The sequence below is a fragment of the Grampus griseus genome (genome assembly GCF_964374135.1).
Source record: "Grampus griseus genome assembly, chromosome: 2".
In the NCBI taxonomy this organism is placed as follows: domain Eukaryota; kingdom Metazoa; phylum Chordata; class Mammalia; order Artiodactyla; family Delphinidae; genus Grampus; species Grampus griseus.
Genome location: NC_139018.1, coordinates 162,079,179 through 162,103,760, shown reverse-complemented (window position 1 = coordinate 162,103,760; position 24,582 = coordinate 162,079,179). Strand labels below are relative to the sequence as shown.

The window sequence follows — 24,582 nt, the reverse complement described above, 5'->3', positions numbered from 1 at the left end:
CAGGTCAGTAAGTATATGATTAAAAAGAAAAAAAAATCAATATTGCATGACAGAGAGCTTTTGGGTTAGTGAAGATGTGGATATGCTAGGAGAGTAGAGTGCCCAGAGAGGGCATGTATGCTCCATACCCTTTCCCATGTAACTTGCCCTATACGTTTCTTCTGTCTGATTTCCTGAGTTCATTCCTATACCAGGTGATTGGAGTAGACCAGAACACTGTCATTACTGTGTTTTTGAGTATAACTTAATGCTGAGATCTTTTGACCAAGATGGCAGCATAGGAGGCGCCTGACTTCCCCTCTTCCCATGGATACACTGAATGTACAGCTACACAAGGAGCAATTTCCTTTGAGAGAAATCCAAGATTAGCTGAGTGACTGCTATACATGAGGCAACTGAGAAAATACCCATAATGAAAGTGCACACATCTAGGTGCTTACTGTGATCCTCTGGAGCCCAAAAGAGCCAGTGGGTACTTCCCCTCCCTTGTTCCTTTGGCTCAGTCCAAGGATAAAACCAAGTCACCAGCATCTCTCTGGAAGGAGCTTGCACACATGTCTGGCACCCAGCTTTTGTGGCTGCCACCTGAGGACAGGTCGTCTTGCTCTGAGAGACAACGGGGTTTGCATTCATGAGTCCCACAGGACTGTAGCACACAAAGAAGCAATTGTTAACAGGCACACCTGTGAGCACTTGCATCTCTTGCATTGGCTATCCCCTCAAGGCTCAGTAGAGAGGGAGCAGACAAAATACCTGTCTCCCAGTTCATCCCTGGAGAGGATTTGACTGCATACTTTTCCAGTATGCTGCTGCCTGAGGGACTGCCAACAAATCTAGGTGCTGACTGCGATCTTCCCCTTTGGGAAACTGATGGCTCTTGGCACACCCAAAACTACTGGATGCCACTGAGAACAAAGATGGTGCCTTGAACAATCACAAAGGTTTGAAAGACAACCAGGAGCTTGAGCTAAGCTGATTGATGAAGTTCATGTTGTACAGAAAACCACTCTGACAAGACTGGAAGAGGTAGCTATTTATCTGATGTACAAAAACTAACAGTGAGTAAAGAAAAATGAAGAAACAGGGGATTATGTTCCAAACAAAAAACAAGATAAATCTCTAAAAACTGATCTTAATGAAACAGAAGTAAGTGATTTACCCAAATGAGTTCAAAATAACAGTCATAAGTATGCTCACTGGACTTCCCTGGCAGTCCAGTGGTGAAGATTCTGTGTTTCCATTGCAGGGGCCACAGGTTTGATCCCTGGTTGGGGGACCAAGATCCCGTATGCCACACAGTGCAGCCAAAAAACAACAACAAAAAAGATGCTCACTGAGGTCAGGAGAGCAATGCATGAACAAAGTGAGAATTTCAACAAAGAGACAGAAAATATAAAAAGTACTAAATAGAAATCATAGTACTGAAGAATACAATAACTGACTGGAAGTTTTAATAGAGGGGTTCAACAACAGACTATATCAAGTAAAAGAAAAGATCAATGCACTTGAAAACATATCAGCAGAACTGATCCAATTAGAGGAGCAGAGAGAGAACAAAAAGAATGAAAAAGAGTGAAGATAGCTTAAGGGACATATGGGACACCATCAAGTAGACCAATATTCACATTATAGGGATTTCAGAATGAGAAGAGAGAGAGAAAGGGGCAGAAGGATTATTCAGAGAGGACTTCCCAGGTGGTGCAGTGGTTAAGAATCTGTCTGCCAATGCAGGGGACACGGGTTCGAGGCCTGGTCTGGGAAGAACCCACATGCCTCAGAGCACCTAAGCCCATGCACCACAACTACTGAGGCCGTGTTCTAGAGCCTGCAAACCACAACTACTGAGCCCATGTGCCACAACTACTGAAGCCCGCATGCCTAGAGCCTGTGCTCTGCAACAAGAGAAGCCACCTCAGTGAGAAGCCCGCCCACCACAACGAAGAGTAGCCCCACTCGCCGCAACTAGAGAAAGCTTGCGTGTGGCAATGAAGACCCAACGCAGCCAAAAATAAATTAAAAATAAAATGATTATTCAAAGAACTAATGGCTGAAAACTTCCTTAACCTGGGGAAAAAAACAGACATCCAGATCCAGAAAGCTCAAAAATACCAAAAAAAGATGAATCATAAGGGATTTACACTGAAACACATTAAAATCAAATTATCAGAAGTTAACAACAAGGAAAGAATCTTAAAAGCAAGAAGAGAAAAGCAATTTGTTATTTACAAGGGAAATTTTAAAGACTGTTAGTAGATTTTTCTGCAGAAACCTTGCAGGCAAGAGAGAGTGGGGTGAGGTATTCGAAGTGCTGAAAGAAAAAACCTGCTAACCAAGAGTACTTTATTAAGCAAAGTTGTTCTTCAGAATTAAAGGAGAGATAAAGAAATTTCCAGACAAACAAAAGCTGAAAAAGATCTTTACCACTAGACCAGACTTATAAGAAATGTTAAAGGGAGTTCTTCAAGCTAAAATGAAAGAATGCTAGTAAGTAACAAGAATTATATATATAAAAGAAAAACTCACTGGTAAAGGTAAATATATAGTTAATTCAGAATACTCATAATGGTGGTGGAAAAATCACTTATAACTCTAGTATAAAGGTTAAAAGACAAAAGCTTTAAAAATAACTATAACTACAATAGTTTGTTAGTGGATATGCAATATAAAAAGTTATAAATTGTGATATCAAAAACATAAAATATGGTGGAAGGTGTAAAAATGTAGAGCTTCTGAGTTTGAAGTTAGTTGTTATCAGCTTAAAATTGATTGTATAAGATGTTTTATGTAACCCTCATAGTAACCACAGATCAAATACTTACACACAGAAGATAAATACAATGAATTGAAGCATATCACTACAGAAAATCAAATCACAAAGGAGAGTGAGAGAAAGAAAGGAATAAAGGAATTACAAAACAGCCAGAAAACAGCTACCAAAATGGCAATAGTAAACCATACCTATCAATAGTTACTTTAAACGTAGATGGACTAAATTCTCCAATCAAAAGACACAGACTGGGTTAAGAGTTTAAGAAAAAGACTTAACTATATGCTGCCCACAGACACTCACTTCAGTTTTAAGAACACACGTAGATTAAAAGTAAAGGTATGGAAAAAGATTTTCCATGCAAATGGAAACCAAAAGAAAACAGAGGTATACTTATGCCAGAAAAGTAGACTTTTAAGCCAAAACTTGTAACAAGAGACAAAAGAAAGATCATTATTCAATAATAAAGAGGTCAATTCATCATGAGGATATTAACAACTGTAAATGTTTATAAATATTTATGTATCCAATCATAATACCTAAATATATAAAGCAAATATTAACGGATCTAGAGGCAGAAAGAGACAGCAATACAATAAAAATAGGGAACTTCATATCTCACTTTCAACAATGGATTGATCATTCAGACAAAAAATAAGGAAACATTGGACTTAAACTACATATTAGAGCAGGTGAACCTTACAGAAATACATAGAACATTTCATCAAACAGCAGCAGAATGCACATTTTACTGAAGTGCACATAAGACATTCTCCAGGATAGATAATTTTTTTAGGCCACAAGACAAGTCTTAACAATTTTAAGAGGCCTGAATTCATATTAGGCATCTTTTCTGACCAAAATGGCATAAAACTACAAATTAACAGCAGAAGGAAAACTGGAAAATTCACAAATACATGGAGATTAAAAAATATCCTCCTGAACAACCAATGGGACAAAGAAGAAATCAAAAGGGAAATCTAAAAATATCTTGAGATAAATGAAAATGGAAACAAAACATAAAACTTAAGGGATTCAGCAGAGGCAATTCTAAGAGGAAATTTATAGAGATAAATGCCTATATGAAGAAAAAAGAAAGGTCTCAAAAAACAACCTAACTTTACACATCAAGGAACTAAAAAAGAAGAACAAACCAAGCCCAAAGTTAGCAGAAGAAGGAAATATCAAAGATCAGAATGGAAATAAAAGAAATGGAGACTAAAAAGATCCATTAGATAGATATCACTAGAATGATAGAAAAGATCATTGAAACTAAGAGCTTTCTTAAGATAAAAAATTTGACAAAACTTTGGCTAGACTAAGAAAAAAGAGAAAGTATAAATAAAATCAGAAATGAAAGAGGAGACACTACAACTGATAACACAGAAAACAAAGGACCATAAGAAACTATTGTACTATGAACAATCATATGCCAACAAACTGGACAACCTAGGACATACGGATAAATTCCTAGAAACATACCATCAATCAAGATTGAATCACAAAGAAACAGAAAATCTGAACAGACCAATTACTAGTAAGGAAATAGAATCAGTAATTATAAAAGTTCTGACAAAGAAAAATCCAGGACCAGATGGCTTCACTGGGGAACTTTACCAAACAGTTAAAGAAGAATTAATACCAATTCTTATCAAAGTCTTCCAAAATAGAGAAGAGAGAACACTTCCAAACTCATTTTTCAAGGCCAGCATTACCCTGATACCAAAGCCAAATGAGGACACTACAAGAAAATAAACTTACAGACCAATATAGCCAATGAACATAGATGCAAAAATACTCAACAAAATCTTAGCAAATCATATTCAACAGTACATCAAAAAGATCATATACCATGATCAAGCTGGATTTATTCCTGAGATGCAAGGATGGTTCAACATGCACAAATCAATCAATGTGATATGCCACATTAACAAAATGAAGGATAAAAGTCATATGACGATCTCAATAGATGCAGAAAAAGCATCTGACAAAATTCAACATCCTCTCATGATAAAAACTCTTAAATCAGATATAGATAGAATGCATCTCAACAAAATAGAGTCCATATATGACAAGCCCATAGCTAACATCATACTTAAGGCTAACAAGATACTAAGCAGAAAGCTTTTCCTCTAAGATCAGGAAAAAGACAAGGACACCCACTCTCACCATTTTTATTCAACATAATACTGGAAATCCTAGCCAGAGCAATTAGGCAAGAAAAAGAAATAAAAGGCATACAAACTGGAAAGGAAGAAGTAAAACTGTCACTATTTACAGATGCCTGTATTGTATATAGAAAACCCTAAAGACTCCAAAAAAAAAAAAACTGTTAGAACTAATAAATAAATGAATTCAGTAAGGTTGCAGGATTCAAAATCAATATACAGAAATGTGTTGTGTTTCTATGTGCTAATAACAGACTATCAGAAAGGGAAATTAAGAAAACAATCCCATTTACAATTGCATCAAGAAAATACTTAGGAATAAATTTAACTAAAGGGGTGAAAGTCCTGTATACTGAAAACTGTAAGACAATGATGAAAGAAACTGAACAAGGCACAAATAAATGGAATGATATTTCATGTTCTTAGATTGGAAGATCTAATATTGTTAAAATTTCGATGCTACCCAAAACAATCTACAGATTCAATGCAATCCCTATCAAAATTCCAATAAATAGAATGAAAAAAATCCTAAAATTTGTATGGAACCACAAAAGACTCCAAATAGCCAAGCAATCTTGAGAAAGAAGAACAAAGCTGGAGGCATTATACTTTCTGATTTCAAAGTATATTACAAAGCTATAGTAATCAAAACAGTATGGCTTTGGGATTAAGGAAAAAAGACACATAGATCAATGGAACAGAGTACAGATCCCAGAAATAAATCCATGCTTATACGGTCAATTCATTTTTCAATAATGGAGCCAAGAATATACAATGCGGAAGAACTGTTTCTCAACAAACTGGATAACTGTGCTAGGAAAACTGGATAGCCACATGCAAAAGAATATACCATACACAAAAATCAAGTCAAAATGGATTAAAGACTTGAATGTTATACCTGAAATGTAAAACTCCTAAAAGAAAACATAGAGGGTAAGCTCCTTGACATAGGTCTTGGTAATCATATTTTGTATTTTGTATTTAACACCAAAAGCAAATGCAACAAAAGCAAAAATAAACAAGTTGGACTACATCAAACTAAAAATATTCTGCACAGCAAAAGAAAACATCAACAAAGTGAAAAGGCAGCCTATGGAATAGGAGAAAATATTTGCAAACCATGTATCTAACAAGGGATTCTATCCAAAATAAATAAGGAACTCATACAACTCAATAGCAAGAAAACAAATAACCCAATTAAAATATGGGCAAAAGACCTAAACAGCCATTTTTCCAAATAAGACATATAAATGGCCAAGAGGTTCATGAAAACGTGCTCAGCATCACTAATCATCAGAGAACTACAAATCAAAAGCACAATGAGACATCACCTCACACCTGTTAAGATGTCTATTATCAAAAAGACAAGAGGTAACAAATCCTGGAAAGGATGTAGAGAAAACAGAACCCTTATAGTCTGTTGGTGGAAACGTAACTGGAACAGACACTGTGCAAAACAGTATGGAATTTCCTCAAGAAATTAAAAATAGAAAACTACCATATGATCCAGGAATCCCACTACTGGGTGTATACCAAAGGAACCAAAATGACTTCCTTAGAGAGATATCTATACTCTCTTGTTCACTGAAGCATTATTTAAAGTAGCCAAAGTATGAAAACAACTTAAGTGTTCATCTATGGATGAATGGATAAAGAATATGTGGTATACACACACACACACACACACACACACACACACACATATATATATATATATACACTGAATATTATTCAGCCCCCAAAAGAATGAAATCCTGCCTTTGTGACAACATGGATGTATCTGGAGGGCATTAAGCTAAGTGAAATAAGCCAAATAGAGAAAGAGAAAAACTGCATGGTATCACATACATGTGAAATCTAAAAACAAAACAAAACAAAGACAGTTGACCTCAAAGAAACAGATTTTAGAATGTCGGCTGCCAGGGACTAGGGTCTGGGGGAAATAGAGAGATGCCGGCAAAAGGATACCAACTTTCATTTATACAATGAATAAGGTCTGAGGATCTAATGTATAACACGGTGACTACAGTTTCTAACACCGTACAATATAATTGAAATTTACTGAGAATAAAACTTAAGTGTTCCCACCCGAAAAGAAAAAAGGTACATATGTGAGGTGATGAAAATATTAATTAACTTGATGGTGGAAATTCTTTTGCAATGTATATATATATCAAATTATCACGCTATACCCTTTAAATATAGAAATCTATTTATTTCCTTGAGGTAAAACTTTAGAAGTAAAAATTTTTTTTTTTTTTTTTACTTTTACCTTGGTACATTTAGTTATATGCAGCACCCAAGACATACCCCTGTTGTAAGTGAAAACCCCGGTCTCTTCCTTCCATGGGCATCTCTGTATCTATACAACCATTTTTCTAAAAACTGGAAAAGGCAAGAGGACAATAATAGCCAGGAAACTTCCCATAATCGTAGAAGTAAAAGGGTTTTCTGATCATGAAATTCCTCCTAACAACCACTTCTTTTCTTTCACATGTGTTCACAACTCTCAAGCTCTAGTCTCCTTCTTACTCACTAATTTCTAATAGACACTTTGACGGTGCAGAGGAAACACTGAAATGGAGGGCAGATGAGCTAGACTTGTGTCCTGCCTCTAATACTTTGTGTGTGACCTTGGACACAATTAACCTGCTTGAACCTGTTTCTTCTACAACATGGGAGGAATAATTCTTGCCTTCTAGGGATTTCTGCAATCAATCAAAAAATATATAGTTTCCTCAAATTCTTTGTGCACAAGAGAGGTCTACCTAAATTGAGTAATTAAATGTTTTTAATGCAAATTCTGGTGATGATATTTTCAATACATTGTTAGTAGCAGACTTTTAAAAATAACACTAATTGTGCAAATATGTTTTATATTATGTAGTAGCACAGCTCCCCCAGCATTTAATTTAAATGGTTCTACTAGTAAGATTAGTTGAGTGTAAATGTTATCATTAAATTTTAAAATTAATTATATGTCTCTATCTTGTTTTATTGAATAATCAATATATCAAATTTTACCTTTTATTACAAGTTGCTGAATCTAAAACTTTATGGTCTGCAGGTTAGTGAGAGTGGCTTTTAGAGATACGATCTTGTATTTCTCTAAGCAGCGCCTTACTCACATATTGCTTCCTAGGTAGTACATAATATAGGAAGCAATTAGGTAAGTGAACCAAAAAGACACTTTCTTTGGTCATCAGCTATGATGTAGGAGAATAATCTGCCAAGAGCAATCCTTGGAATTCACCAAAGAGCTGGGTTAGTGTGGTGCATCTCTTGGCTTATGACTGACAATCCTACACTGTTTTTCTGATGATGGGCACAAAATCTAATGGTAAAGTTCTTCCTGGTAGAGCTGAAGTTGTAATTTAAGCTCATATAACAGACCACATGAGCTGCTGTACCATCCTATGTGCTTAATGGAACTGAGCAGTTGCAATCTGGTATCCTGAGGGTGATCAAACTGTCTAATCAGTAATGGATGCCAATTTCTTAATCTCCAAAATAAAAACAGGCAGGTAGGTTGATCTAGGGGCATTTAAGGTCACTACTAACTCCCAATTTTCTGATTCTGTGCTTGATTAGGCTTCTGATCACTGCAAGACTTACGCTTTCTATTTGCTATTTATGAGCCACCAAATTATTTTTCTAATAAAAGGTTTAGTTTTACAACTTCTCTAGTTTTTGTGCATTAATATTCTGTGACTTCTAGGCTGCCTATAATATTTGGAAGCATCGCCTGATTTTTAAAATCTAGTGCTTTAATGCTTACAGAAATACTATCTTAGAAGAAATGTTCTAAACTGCTGTCTCCTCTAGAGAAGTTTTTGCTTTCCTAAAATGCTGAGTTTCCCATCCTTAAGGATTCCTTCAATGATCCTAACCGATCAAAGTTGGAAATATTTCAGTAAGTTGCTATGGTATTAAAGGACTTTGTGGAGATCCTTACAATACTGAAAGGTGCTTCAGTCATTTAATAAAACACAGGCAATTACTAGCTTTTATTATTATATTGTAAGAATGCAATATTCCCATTGGTTATCACACAGAAGATATTTCAATAAAGTAAAATACAGTAATTCTTGAGTATTCGTACTTTCACAACTCAGAATTAAAAATCATCTTACATACCTAATTTTTTTCATGTATTCATTCATTGAATAATTAATTATTGAGGACGGACTGTGTATTGAGTTCTTGTGCCAGGTATTGAAGAGAAAATAATTTCTTATAAATAGTCACAGTCCTAGTTTTTAAAGAATTTAGAATCCAGTTGAAGTGGCATACATTAATTTTTAAAAATCATTTAAATAAAAGTAAAATTTAAATATTGAGCTACCTAGGCACATGGGTGTGTGAGAGAGCATATGGGGAAAGAGACTTAATATGCTTTATGATTTTTTTTTTTTTTTTGCTGTACGCGGGACTCTCACTGTTGTGGCCTCTCCCATTGCGGAGCCCAGGCTCGGGAGGCACAGGCTCAGTGGCCATGGCTCACGGGCCCAGCTGCTCCGCGGCATGTGGGATCTTCCCTGACCGGGGCACGAACCTGCATTCCCTGCATCGGCAGGCGGACTCTCAACCACTGTGCCACCAGGGAAGCCCCTGCTTTATGATTTTTATGCTAACAGTCTAGAAACTTGGTCATCAGAAGCTTGTGGCCATGAGTAAATGCTCCCAACATCACCTAGTAAGTGACAAAGCTTGGAAAATACTCAACTTTCTTATTTACTTAGGGTAGATTCATTCTGTCTAGTAGGTCACAGGATAAGCTTCAGATAAGTTGCTCACTGTAGCTCTGTCTAAAGTACACTTACAATCTACTTGTACATCTTTGGGCCTTAGTACCTCAGTTTTTTTAAGTGGGAGGACAGAGTATAACAGTTCTTAAAATAACAGAAGGAAATAATTAGTATGGCTAACAGTTAGTATTACTTCATATTGGATCACACTTTGGTGTTATTCAAATTGTTTGAAATGCATTTCTCAAAGTGTACATCTAAGTATGTTTAGTTTTCTTCCTCTTTTGCTATTTTGACCTGTAAAGTGGCTTTATCACACTGGTCAGATCTCTTTCAGCAACATGATGTCATTTTCTGAAAGCCGTGGTCACAAGTAAGTCTATGCTACCCCATAGTAATTTTCTTCCTTGCGCATTAAGGCAAGACAAGAGAAGAAATAACTCTGTTCAGGCCACATGCTTTCATTATTTTAAAAGATAAAATTGTCATTTGGGCAAATAAATACTATTTTTGTATTATAAAGAGAACAGAAATTTCTATCTTTAAGTTTCCAAAACAAACTCTTCTTTTCCTATAATTTCGTTTTCTACTAAAGTTACAGCTTTCAATAAGATGTAGACATGAAAATTCATTTATGTCTTTAGGACGTTACATTTCTTACTTAGATTTGAATGGTACTTAGTGACATATTCTAGGTCTTTTCTGACTATTTTATATGTCCCACAAAGAAATAGTAGGGATAGACTGTTGTCAGTTACTCTATTTAATATTTCAAAGTCAGGAAAACATTTTCGTAAGTGATTTTAATTACCCACAATCCTAGATTTTTAAAAGATGTGTTCATCTTATGGTACATATTATTCAAAAGTTTTGGAAATTTAATATCAATATATTATGCCACTTGCCTCTATCTGAAGATCAAAACTAACAAATTATCCTTTGTTTTTTTTAATACGAGGGACGTATTGCAACTAGCATAAAATAAATGTATTTGCTTTGTTCGAGGCGTCGTTTACAGCAACTCATATATTATAGTGCCCAATACATGTTAATAAACATTTGTTGAATGAACAAATGAATGACTGAATAAAAGAGTGACATTTAACCACATACTTTACTCCACATATTAACAGTATTAACAGCTGCAGTGTAACATTTGTCATCTCGGGGCATTTGTATCAAGCAGTTTAAAATTCCAGTCTACCCCCAAAAAACCCAAGGTTACTAAAATATTAATATGAATCTGATGATCAATGTTTATAAGTATACTTTTAGTAAAAAATAGGCTAACCAATACATACCATTATCAAAATATCTGACCGTTGAATTTCTGGATACACTGGGATCAAAATTTGCCATTAAAGGTGCTATGTACTGTGTGGCTGTTAGCATTCGATGTACAACTTCTCCAGTGTATATGAAACCTATAATTAGAAAAGTAATAAATATATTAAGAAAAAGTCCAGAAATTTTTAATTAAAATATCGCAACTCACCTTCAGTCACATTTCAAAAATAAAATATCATGGTAGCTAAAAAAAAGAAACATAATTAATGTCTTAATGTCTGATCAGCAATAGTTGAGTCTGGATTAGGTGACAAATTCCCATATGATTTGGTAGCACCTTGCAGACTGGTAAATCAGAAATCTATAGTATGTACAACTTTAATTGCAGGAAAGTGACTATTACCTGGAAGAGATTATTAGGCTGAAGAGGCTAGTATAGTACTATAAGTGATTCAAACATTAAATTTGCCTTTAGTAATCCCTTGTTATCTTAAACGCTAGTCAAACAGGCAAGTCCAGTTTACAAATGAATGTATTTTCATGATGTTGAATTGCTTTTCTTAATCTCAGTTTAGGACATTTTAGAAATCACACATATGTATCTTTAACACTAAAATGAAGAAAACGTTTTGGACCGTCTTTTCAAGTTGAAAGGAGGCTAAACACTCGTGGAAAAACTTCACAGTTCTCAGATTGCTCAAGTAGCACTGTATCAAGGAGGTGGACTATATGTTTTCAGATAAGATGGTAAAACATGGATAATGCCCAAATGCCTCTCTATTTAGAGAGTTATCAATGCCAGCCTATTCTAGCTGTTGGATAAGGAGAGCGAATTTACTATGGAGAACTTCAGTCTTGAACTGACTTTCAATACCTCCCATGTTACAACCCTACCCACTTTCAATTATCCACATTGGGTTTATTTACTTTGCGGATTATCCATGACAAATTGTTAATCCTATACTGGCTTCTTGCCTCCAAGGTCTTTAGCTGCCTAAAAGGAGAGTCAGCTCAGGGAATACCAACTAATTTTTCATATGAATCTAGGAAGTGCACAATTAAGAACATAAAAAATGCACACATACACACATACATTATTACAAAATAAAATCCAAAGCAAGTTATTTGTGACAATGCAATTGTAATGTTTAGGCAATCGTAAGTTAACTACGTATCTGGGGTTACTATAGATCATTTTTCTATTTCCATTAGAATTAATTTAAAAAGTGCGACTTTTTTTAAAACCACAAAATTATGTAGAATTTAAACTTCTAAAAGTGTAAAACTTTTATCTCACTTCATGGTCTGAATAAAGCTTTCATTGGCATATCACAGCCTTCATTGTTTCAAATTCTCAACTGTAATTTCTAGGTAAGTTATTGGAGAATTAAATCTGTAGTCATTTACTTTGAAATCAATTTCTGTCTTTCCAGCAATGTCGTCTTTCCTTTGAGTTCCTTTTTTTTTCTTTTTTTTTTGCGGTATGCGGGCCTCTCACTGTTGTGGCCTCTCCCGTTGCGGAGCACAGGCTCCGGAAGCGCAGGCTCAGTGGCCATGGTTCACGGGCCTAGCAGCTCAGCGGCATGTGGGATCTTCCCGGACCGGGGCACGAACCCGTGTCCCCTGCATCGGCAGGCAGACCCTCAACCACTGCGCCACCAGGGAAGCCCCCTTTGACTTTCTTTTTTATTTTTCATCAAAGGCATAATTGAATCATAGCTATTCACCTTTAAAAATGATACTTAAACTGGTAAAATCTTTAGCATGTTTTAATCATCCATTACTCTTTGTTTCTCATTTGCCAAAAAATATCTTTCAAAATAAATTCCCTATGTCTTGATCAGAACTTTGTACGTTTGCAATTTCACGTAGCTCAAGTGTACTAAAAGATATGATAGGGTGGAAGAGTCATTGCTTTTATTTGATTTCCCTGTAATTTTCAGAGCCACGCTCTCAACGTTCAAAGTCCAACATCACGTCCTTAAAATTACAAAGATGAAGAGTGACTATTTTTCAGGGTCTATGATTTACTTTTTTTCTCCTATCCTCACCAGCATGCTTTTATATTCACCATTAATTTCACCATTAAAATGGATACAAAAATTCTATAAATATGATCTTTTAAGGAAAAAATTGAATTATACTCTGAAAGTGTTCTTTCAGGGACAGTAGCTCTGGATAGTTTATACCCTTACTTTAAATTCTCCATGTATTAATAAGAGAAACTGATTTATTTAAAGAATAAAGAGGGCAGTAGTTCAAGGCAGTAAGATAATTTTAAATCAATACAAAATTCATTCACCAAAACAGCTCTGTAAGAAATGCGGCAGCAATTACTAGAAAAACAGAATTGAAAAATGCAGAGCCATTAATGATTTCAGATACTTAATTATTACTATTAGTTTTTAAAATAAATAAGATTTATTTATTTTTATAGATTTGGCAAAACATTATTTTCCATTCTATTGTATGTAACTCAGTCTTTCAGATCATGAGAATCATTATCTGCTGCTTCCTCTCATCAGGAAAAAGGTTTCTAGAACTACAATTTCCCAAATTTTAAAGGTGAAGTGTCAAATTATTCCCAAAGAACTAAGTAAAATGATGGAAGAATTTGCTAATGTGTAAAAGTTATAATTACAACTCTTGATTCTTCTATTATTATAACATTAATATAAATTATAAGTACTAGTCCTATGAGTATTATAGCTGCTACAACTACTACTAACAAGAAAGTCTGCCACTACTATTAATCTGCTACCACTATTACTACTACCACCACCAAGACTAATGTGAAAAACAATCCAAGGATACAAAAACTCCACTACTCCACAAAATGAGTTTAATTTTGCTAATTCAGAGAATACTTCTTGTTTACTTAGCCGCATGAAACCCAATTCCCTCATTATCTTAGGTTAGCTCTTAGTGACTATGAAGTAAAATGCTTGATTGTAGCGATGGGCTCTACTGAGTTCTCCTTACATTCCTAGGTTTTGAAAATATCATTTCAGCAGTGATTAATAACTGAGTAGAGAGAAACCTTACAGGCCTGCTGAGAGCAGGGAGGGAAGTGTAATCAGGTGTTGAATAAGAACCAGTTATGCAAAGTAAAGAGTCCTTTAATGGAATAAATCTTTTCCAAATCTTCAAAGGAATTCAGAGCTACCAATACCCCGTTTAGACATTTGTCTCTTTTCTTTAGTTGTCTTGGGCATGTCCAGTTGTACAGAAAAAATATTTCATTTTTCAATTTAGGCAACATATATTTACTGTTTTTTCAAACTTGGCTGTAGCCATTTGAAGAGCTAATCACAAAATGTCTTTTACTCACTATGTGCTTCTAATTTAAATAGCACTCATCTACCTAGTCATAAGATGTGTAGAAAAGTGGTTATTACCCAGGTAATTTGGAACCCAGAAAGATACCTCCACTTAAAAGATCCAAATTAGAGAAGCAAATGTATTTTGTTTTTGAATTTCAAGTGATAGCTACACACTGCATTTCTCTTGCCTTTATGTGTAAACCTAAAGTCAAGTCCTGAGCTCAGCTGAAATTGATAGCTTTGCTCTTGCAACTGAAGGATCTCCTTGGGCTGTTTCTGTAGATGGTCTCTAGTCACTTGAATAATCTAGTTTTAAATCTGTAAACCTCATCAAGTCATTTGAGGATTCTTTCTTTGTAAGTCCTGGCATGAATAAACCTTGCCCAATCATTATATATTTATTAACCACAATTATATATTTACTAACTACAAATATTATTGTGATCATTGTGAAATTAACCAATATCTATATACCACTTTACCAATTACATTATTTTCATATATTTTCTTCACTGTATACTTATAATAACTTTGAAAGGAATTATTATTATTTCTATTTATTAAGTGAAGCATGTAATGAGGCTGGGTAATTTGCTTAAAGCCACATGGCTAGAATTGGTCTTCTGATTCCAAATTTTATGACCTCCTCACAATATACTTTAGAATTCATTATGTGTCCAGCACTAGATACTCTCCCTCACTGGATTTCATACTTAAACAAGGAGTTTGAGGAGGAAAAGACCTGCCCTCTCTGTGAAAGCTCCACTGCCTCTACCTTGGAGCAGAGCGGCAGTCACCTTAAGTCCTGCTACTTTTATTGTACTGCTTTTATTAACTGCAAATTGTACAAATAGAGTTAAAATAGATTCCTCCATCAAAATCCACCAAGTGACTCTCAAGTTGGTAGGTGAATGACATATGATTAGGGAATATATTTGATGGTGAAATCAAATTATTTCCTAGCTGTGTGACATAAGTTCCCGACCTCTCTGTGGCTCAGTTCCCTGATCTGTTAAATGGAGGAGTAATATCTACATCATCGGGTTGTTATGATGGCTGAATGAGTTAATACGTTAAAAACACTCAAAGATAATGTTTAAAACAAAAAATTTGCAGAAAGAAAATCAATTAAATTCTATTTTTCACCCCTTGAAGCCTCTTCTGCCTAATCCTAATAGTTGATTAGACCTGCACTAGGATGTTTATATAACATCAAAATTGTGCTTCAGACTCAAACGATATGATACGTGTTTCGTTGCATTATTCCAATTTCGGTTAAGGTGTACCATTGAACCTAACTACAACACAACAGGTAATAAAACAGCCTTACTGTCCAAAGTTCTACACTTATGTAGATATATGTTTCCTTACATTCTGATGGAATAGCACCTTGTAAAAATATCAACCTCCTATTGGTTGCAAATGGTTGTTTCATTTAATTGAAAGTGTCACAGTTATGAAGGAAGCATGAAAAGGCTATAATTTCCTGTGAAACATTCTGTGAAACTTTAATGTGTAAAGAGCTACATAAAATATTCTACTTCATCATCTTTCAGTTGATATTTTTGACCCCAGAGGAAAGGTTGGATCTGATGGGTAAGCCTGTAGGGCAGTGAACACTTATATTTAAATGCTGCCTTTAGAATACAAATGACAATGGTGTATGCAACTGTTGCCACCTTTATGACATGTGAACCATGACCTCTACACATTAATCAAATGGATCTGAAATTTATGGTCTTTTATCCACGAAGATTTGGAGAACAGATTCCTCATACTGATCCTTCCGTAACCTTATATATGACCTGTCCCATCTCTATGCATGAAGAACTGAGTTGTTTAACTGGGTGTTGTTTGTGGTTATTGTTTTATCAGTTGCTCTGTGTTTGTGGTGGACAACTTGCTCGAAGCAAACAAATGCAGTTTGAGCATAATTCAACTTACATTTTGCACAAATGCCATTTTATGAATCACAGTACATTATCACGTGCTATAAACTAGCCCCTTTCAGACAAATACTTGTTTGTAATTCAGTTAGCCTTTTAAACAAAACCACATGTGGCAGCAACTGCTAATTTGAAAATTAAAAGTTGTGGCAAGTTATCTGGTAACTAACTGTCTGCCAGCTGCAACTGTACAGTGAATGACGGGGTTCATGTAACAGGCTTCCTCTGGACAAAATTGTTGCTAGTAGACCACATAGTTCACTGTCAGGATATTGGTGTGTACTTGCAACTTAGACAGTTAAAGAAAAAAACAGAAGCATTTCTGAAGTTCATATGAACTTGCTAACCACGGGCTCCTAGGAAGTAACCTATACTCTTGTCAATCACCAAATACCTTTCCTTTACAATTCCAACCAGGTGTCAAGGTGTCAATCGTATTTTATACATTGAAAACTTATATATGTCAAAATATATCACATCTCATAGACTCCTTTATCCTATTGGCTTAAGGCCACAATGGGCACTACAAATCACAACAGTCACCCTCTGGGGGAAAAAAGCAACCAGTGACAACTTGGTTATTGGCTGCAAATTATGTTCATGAAATTACCAATATAAAATTTATGTTGATGATATAAAGTGCCTCTCTCCAACTCCAGAAGGAAAGGACAGGAGCCAGAATTATGTAGGTGAGGAAAGGAAGAGAGACAAAAATCCATAACTTCTTTCATTTTCATTTTTAACTATTAACAAAATTGTTGCCTGTAGTTCTTGCCTTCTCCATCTTATTTCTTATAAGATGCAACTTATTTCTTCTTTCTTCTCCATCTTATTCAAATAAATAATGTAACATGTTCTTAACTCATGTTAATTCTTAGTTGTTACGGTCAACAGTTCCCCTCTTCCCTCTGTTCTAAAGGCTTCTGATTATCTGGGATTTCCAGACGGAGGGGTCCTTTCACGCTGCAGACAGTGAATGGCGCCCCCAGGAGTTGGGTAGTGCATGACCTACATGCTTTTCATGGAGGCACTGCATTGCTCCTTTTTACCTGAAAATCAAGTCCATCCCCTCTGTCCAGATGGATCCAGGTACTATATTTTGAAAGCCTTACTCTTGCAAGGGGAAGAAGGGGAGGGTTGCTTTGAATGACTTATGGCCCTAGACTGAGGATTCAGGGATCCTGTTGTCAAATGCTGGACTTATATGTAGCAGCCAAATTATAGTTGGGAGTTAGTCCCTATACCTGAGGTCTGCTTGGTTTTGGGCATGCTGTCCTGTGTTTGCAAAGGCTTTATCTCAAATCCTACCTAGTACCTTGAACCTTGCTCCTTGTGTGCAGTTTTTCTAGAAGACAACCACTTTTATTTCCTGACCTATAAATATCGGCTCCCCTGGAATTTCTGCCCATTTACCGGAACCTAAATAAACCCTTCGGGAAACCACCTAGAACATCTCTAGGTTATCAGCTGGGCTTCCATCCAGGCTCTGTCCTGCTCTAGAGAAAGGAGCTCATGCCTTGCTTGGCTTTCATTCCATCTCCAGGGCTCCGCACTACCATGAGGAACAATGAAAACTGTCCCTTCCTTTTCCAAGGACTTAAAAACTCTCATTGAAATCCATTTTTAAATGTCTGGAAACAGCCCTGGAAGGAAGATGACTAAATGTAAGGAGAGGCCACCTTCAGGTAGCCTCTGCATCATCAGACCTTACTGTATTTATCGAATACTCTGAGTACTGCATGTCCTACTTTACAAATCAGGTAAATTTAAAGTAAAAACATAGCGGGAGAAAACCTCATTTAGATTCTTGCCTAGAATTTCAGTCTATCTAGCCTCCGGTTTCCAAAACCAATTTTATTCTATATTTTTTAAAAGATGACTATACTTTTCCACCTTTATTCCTCCAGAAATGTTTTGATTTTCCATTATTGTTTACACATCCTAGGAGAGAGAGAAATCTCATCCCCAAGTTTTAGCAAAATCCATCCAAGTCATGAGGTGTCTTGAACGGACTGACAGTCCCCTCATTGTCCTGCCCTTTTCAGTGCAAGAGAAATACCATTCATCCAGACCGGAAAGGAGCTACCGGAAAGGAGGGCTTTGCTTCTCAAAGATGGCCATCTGCCTTGCACCACCAGTCCCAAACTGAACGCCTGTTCCTTCTTCCTTTTTTCTCCAGCTTAACTGAAATATCCCAAATGTCTCAATGGGCTTGGGTTTTAACACCTTAGCCATGAGCTTATACATCCAATCTAGTGTTTTATATACTGTTTCAGATGGATATATAGATCATATGTAAACAGGTTGTGTGTAAGTATAGTGTGTATATATATATATAATATGTAATAAACATATTGTGTATGTATATACATATATATGATTATATATGTGTGTGTGTGTATATATATATATATATATATATATATATATGCATTTCTCTCCATGAAAAGGCAAAGTGTAATGGAAAGGCTCAGATTTGACTTTTTCATGTTTTACAAGCTGCACCATCCGATCTCATGTCATCACTTACTCTCACTGAGTTGCAATTTCTTCTGTAAAATTAGGCTAAAATTAACTGCCTTTTAAACAACATTGCTGTGTGCATTAATTGGTGAAAAAGGACTCTACAAATGTAGCTGCAATTCCACCATTCAGCACATATATATCGAGCATCTGCATTGCTCTGACATCGTTTTAAAATCAGAGCTATGTGGCGGCTCCCTCTGCAGTTGCACTGATTTCTCTCCTCTTGTGCTCTTGATTGCTGCAGTCCTGTGCTCAGGATCAAACTTCTGTGATATTTTCAATCTCCTTGAGACATGTGCCCTTTTTACACTCTCAGAGTTGTGATCCTCACTCTATTTTCTCATATGTTTTAGTAGCTCGGTCCTGTAAGGAGATGAGTGCTCAGTGAGAGGGACAAAATTGCCATAACAGAAGAGCATTGGCCCAATTGTATATTCACATTACACACTTTGTGCTTTGTACTTTCAATGTGCCCTATAATTTGAACACCCAAAACACTAGATGCTGAAAGAAAAACTCTATTCAAGAAAAGAAAGAAATTTATAACATATTTGGCTTTGTTTTTATATACATGTGTGTGTGTATTGTGTGTGTATACACCCATATATACACACATATGTATATGCACACATATATTATATGTACATACATATAGAGAGAGAGCATCTTAGAGTATATAGATTTTGTAAATCAATACAAAACAGATAATAGAGTATCTTAAAATCTGAAGCACAATAAAATCCAAACAGCTTACTTCTTCTGAAAGCATTTTAAGCATGATTTTACCCATTTTGCTGATCCCGTTGCACAAGCCCATCAATATCTTAGTTAACACCCACTAGATCGAGCTTTTAAAAAATGCATTTATTTTCACAGATATAATGTACTGTTACATAAAATTTATCAACTCTATTTTAGGAAACACTGTAATTACTGAGAGCAGTGAGAGATTAAAAGAAGCCCTAAGACCTTTTCACATCTATAATAATTCCAATATTTCTCTCCCAACTCTTTCCCTCACACAAGATGAAAAAATAAACAACCCAAAGAAATCAGATTCGTTTATTCAGGGTCATCTCTTTCTAGTGTTGACGAGGGGAGAGTTTATTAGGATATATATTCTTCCACCACAGAGAGTTACTATACAGAACTACTCGTATTCATTCGGGATATGGTCATTGAGGCAAAAAAGAGTAGAATTTGGTTAGAATTACCATTTATTTCACAAACTAGATCCTAATTCAAATGTTAGAGATTCTACTTCCTATAATCTTACTGTGAAAAAATTTGACGGAATATATTTATTTGGATCAAAATGCCGATAAAGCATTTTCCTTGACCTTGGGAGTCACTGCAAAAACTGCTTAGATTCTACAATTCTTAAGCATGTATTCAAGCATTCATACACATTCAACTATGGATATTTTGTGATGTTCAACCAATTTCTATTTGTTTTTCTTTTGTTTGTTTTGTTTTGTTTTTGTGGTACGCGGGCTTCTCACTGTTGTGGCCTCTCCCGTTGCGGAGCACAGGCTCTGGACGCGCAGGCTCAGCAGCCATGGCTCACGGGCCCAGCCGCTCCGCGGCATGTGGGATCTTCCCGGACCGGGGCATGAACCCGTGTCCTCTGCATTGGCAGGCGGACTCTCAACCACTGCGCCACCAGGGAAGCCCTCTATTTGTTTTTACATGTGACTGTATTTTACCTCTTCTTACTTCATACATACCTCAGACAAATAGAATCTAAGCCATCAATCCCTAGATATCTGAAAATGTTACTTTTCTTGCTACTTTAATGAGACCTTATTTTTCTACTTCCTTCTCAACATTTTACTTCAATTATACTTAACATCTGACTATCCAACCAAAGGAAAGCAGCAGGAAATGGTACTGGCAAAAGTGGCTATTTACTTCTCATTTTACTCGACCTTTGACCAGAGTAATACTTACTGGAAACAGACAGAAATGGGTATGTAGCAAAAAAAAAAAAAGGCAAACAATAGAACCACAACTCTGGGACCACCCAGAGTGAATGAATAATGCTACACCATGTCTTAGGTTAACTGGTATGAGCAGTAGAAAAGGACCTTCCATGTTTAGTGGCAACATTTTATTGCCTCCCAAGGAAAATGAAAGAGATTCTTGTATTTTTGTTTTTCAACACCTTTACATTCACATCTGCCAAAAAGGCTGGGGGAGCAAAGCTATCATCTTCTTAGGTTGAAAGAGGCACTTCTCAAAGGGGACCACGGGAAGGCATGGAAGTTATTCTGTAATTGATAACCTGGTTCTCTAACATGTAGCTTTTGTGGAAGAGCAGCAAAAGCTCGTATCTCAAATGTGCTTTTGTGTAACTGATTCAGACTGATCAGAACTGAAGGGATGAATTTTCTTTTATTTCACTTTTATGTCTGCTAAGGCAGAGAATGAAAAGGTTCGCCATGCTGGGAAGAATTCTCTCCCTGGACATCTATCCACAGGTCCTGGTCAGTGTGTGAATGGAGCAGTCAAAGTGGCTGCAGGTGAATTTGGCCTCGATGACATAACCCAGCCATAATAGGGCACCTCTCATATGTGACCAAAGTTCAACAAAACCAGGGCAAGCCTATATTCAATCAGACACCAGTTTTAAAGTAATACCTCTTTAAATATATTAAAATTAAAATGAATGATGTTTTAACCTTTCTACAAATTTGGGATATGGGAGGCCTGGGGAGAAATAGGCAAAATTTATTAGAGTTCATTGTTCAGGCTTTAACACTGTCATTGTCAGAAACCCTACTCAGGTACATAATGACCGTCAGCTCTCTCCTTCCTATTTAAATCTTTTCTCAGGAAGAATCTGAATTATTATGATGAATTATATTATTATTATTGATGGATTATTATCTACTACAGTGTGAATTGGCATATAATCTTTATCCCCTCTCAGGAGTATTTATATGTTATTTGAGGACGATGACCCTCCTTAAGCTAAAAAAATGGTTCTCTCCTGTTGCTACCAAAAAAGGGCTGAAATCACTCCAGTGAGCGTCTACTCACTGCTGACCTTGGGTAGTGGGTCAGCACAGGTCCCCAACTAAACCTGTACCATCCTGCAAAAGGTGGAGGCTGAAATCGCATGAACGTGGCTCACCACTCTCCCTCAGGTGGTCACTGCCACCCTCTGTAGGCTCTGCAATGCTGGAGGTTTTTCAAGACTTGATACTACAACACAGTCTTACTGCAGGTGTCAGAGTGACATGGAGGCCCCTCTGGTTTATGGCTGCTACGCAGTGACTTTACAAAGAGTATACACAACCCCAATTTCATTAGATATGGCCATTTCAGAGAACCTTATATTTGAGGAGAAAGTGGTTAAAAAAAATTGCATTGTGGATTTGTTTTATCCCTTGTTAGCTAAGCCTTTAAGGATGTTGGGTCAATGCACTCATCTCTGCATACGCGCTGCTTGGCTTGGCAGACTCTCTTGTATATAATAAATTGGTTTTCAAGAATGAGAATTGTTCAATCTCCGAACGCCACCACCTGACAAATAAAGCCCTCCATGCTTTGCACCTGACAAATAAAGGCCTCCATGCTTTGGTCACTGCCTGGCTCTTCGACTTTATCTCCCACCTCTCCTCCACACGCACCCTGGACTTCAGCTACTCACAGCTTTCTGTGGGCGCCATGGGTTTTATGCACTTTCACATGCTACTTTTTCTGCCTGAAATACGCTTTTCTCCTTCTGTGCCCTGAAAAATCTTATTCATTTTCTAAGCTTCAATTTAAACGTCTCCTCTTGTGTGAAGCTTCTTTTATCCTCTCCAACTCCAGAAGATCTGATCACACCCTTCGTGTTCCAGCCCTATGCTCATCCTACTTCTATTATAGGTCTTATCACACTGAGTTACAATTGTTTATTTTCATATCCATCCCCTGGCCTCTCTCCTCCTTATCACCTGTTACAGACTCTAGAGGACGGGGGGCCATGACTTGTTCATGTTTGTGTCTCAACACAATATGCAGTCATTCATGTCCGCATCCAGTCTGCAAGCAGTGGTTGAGTGCTTGGTATGTTTGAGGGATTACACTAGGCACTGAGGTTACAGCAGGGAGAGGACGTTCTCTGCACTGCGCAGAGAATGGTGTGTGTATGATGGGGTTGGAGAGCAACAGCCAGGGGTCAGTCTCTGGGAGGCCGTGCCAGCCGTGGCAAAGGTTTGGGGACCTTTTTTCAAAGGCTACAGGAACACACTGAAAGGTTGAAGCGGAGACTTAACATGACCAGATCTGCTTTACTGGAAAATCATTCTGATAAACACCGCATTCAGGCGAATGTTTATTTCCAGAGAAAGAGTGAAGAACACATGGCGAAGGGTACACAGCAAAACTCAACTGTCTATTTTACCCCCTTCAATCTGTATTGAGTACACACATGTTTTCTGTATTATTCATATTTTTTGTACAGCTGAAATATTTCAAAAAAAATTTTAAAGTTCATTCAGGCAGAGTATAGACAATGAGTAAGGGGGAACCGTACTTGAAATAGGTGAACAGTTCACTATTTCAATAATCCATGGACAGAAGGAATGGGCTTAAACTAAGAGGGAGGTGGAGAGAGGCAGACACATCAGACTTCTTTCAGAAGTAGAATCAATGTCCAGATGGCTTATTGGATATAAGGTGAGAGCTGAGGAAGGAATCAGCTGGAAGATGATGGTGCCACTTACTAAGATGAGGAAACTGGGGGAGAAAAAGCGAAATCTGGGCTGAAAGGGTGGTTTCAGAATAAAAGTGTACAAACAGCTTAATCCAATTTCTGTCACTCATATGCCACCTTAGGTATCACAACCAAAGGGGTTATACGGTGGTTTTCCATCACTGAAGCTTCCCTGTTGAGTCAGTTGTCTTGGAATTAAACCCTTGTGCACCGAAGCAGAAAGTTTGGGGATCCGGTATGATCAGATTCCTTGGATGGATAAGTACCATTTCAAGGCCTACAAATGGGAGGGATTACCTGCTAATTTAACCATGAAAGTGGATTTGTGTGTCTGCCTCAGATAAGGTGAGGATGCATGACACACACAGATAAACTACTCTTCAGGGAACTGAAAAAATCACTTCAAGGGTCACTTCCTGCTCTTTGACTTGTCATCTTCTGTGGTCTAAAGGAAACCTTAAGTAGAGCCTAGTATATCTGACAAATGCATTTACTTTCTTGCTGACAACGTATTTGTCTGCAACATTAGTACTTCACAAGTATTATATAAAGAGATATAGCAAATATGTTTCATGATAAATATTTTCTTTCCAACTTTCATGCAGACCTCTCTTTGGAATAAACTAAGGCAGCATAAAATATTGACATAATGTTAAATAAATGCAAAGCAATAAAATCAGTGTACTTAAAAATCTATAAAACATAACTGTATAAATGTTATAAATATACTCGAACAGAAGTCTTGTTCTGAGGGTTCCCAACCTAATACAGATAGAGACTGACTAAACAAAGTAAAATGGTCAGTAAAGATTCCCACTGGATATTTCACCACTGAATCAGAGGGTAATGGAGAAAAAAACATGGAGCTGAAATGCAGGGGAGGAGTTCTTTTCTAGGAAAAAAGTAACAAAGACTATTCAACGAGGAGAAGGAGCTGCTTAAAAGCTAATGTCAGGTTAGGGTCAGACTGAATACTAAAAGGGAATTAGAACTTTTAAAAAATTTTCACAAGTGAACAACTTAAGTTTACATCTCTCTGTTGTTCAGTAACTGAAAGACTCAGGGAGAGACTATCAAATAAAATTCAAGTGCCAATCAAAATGTTTCAAAGA

General features: G+C 36.6%; 1 protein-coding gene across 3 annotated transcripts in view; it reads right to left on the bottom strand.

The window, feature by feature from the left end:
* PLXDC2 (plexin domain containing 2) overlaps positions 1-24,582 on the bottom strand; it is a 415,558-nt gene that overhangs the window by 135,447 nt on the left and 255,529 nt on the right. For all 3 annotated transcript variants that reach the window (XM_082647894.1, XM_082647893.1, XM_082647892.1), the window contains one exon: positions 10,985-11,107. In XM_082647894.1, coding sequence (XP_082504020.1) covers positions 10,985-11,107 — 123 coding nt within the window. The remainder of the gene's footprint in view (positions 1-10,984; positions 11,108-24,582) is intronic.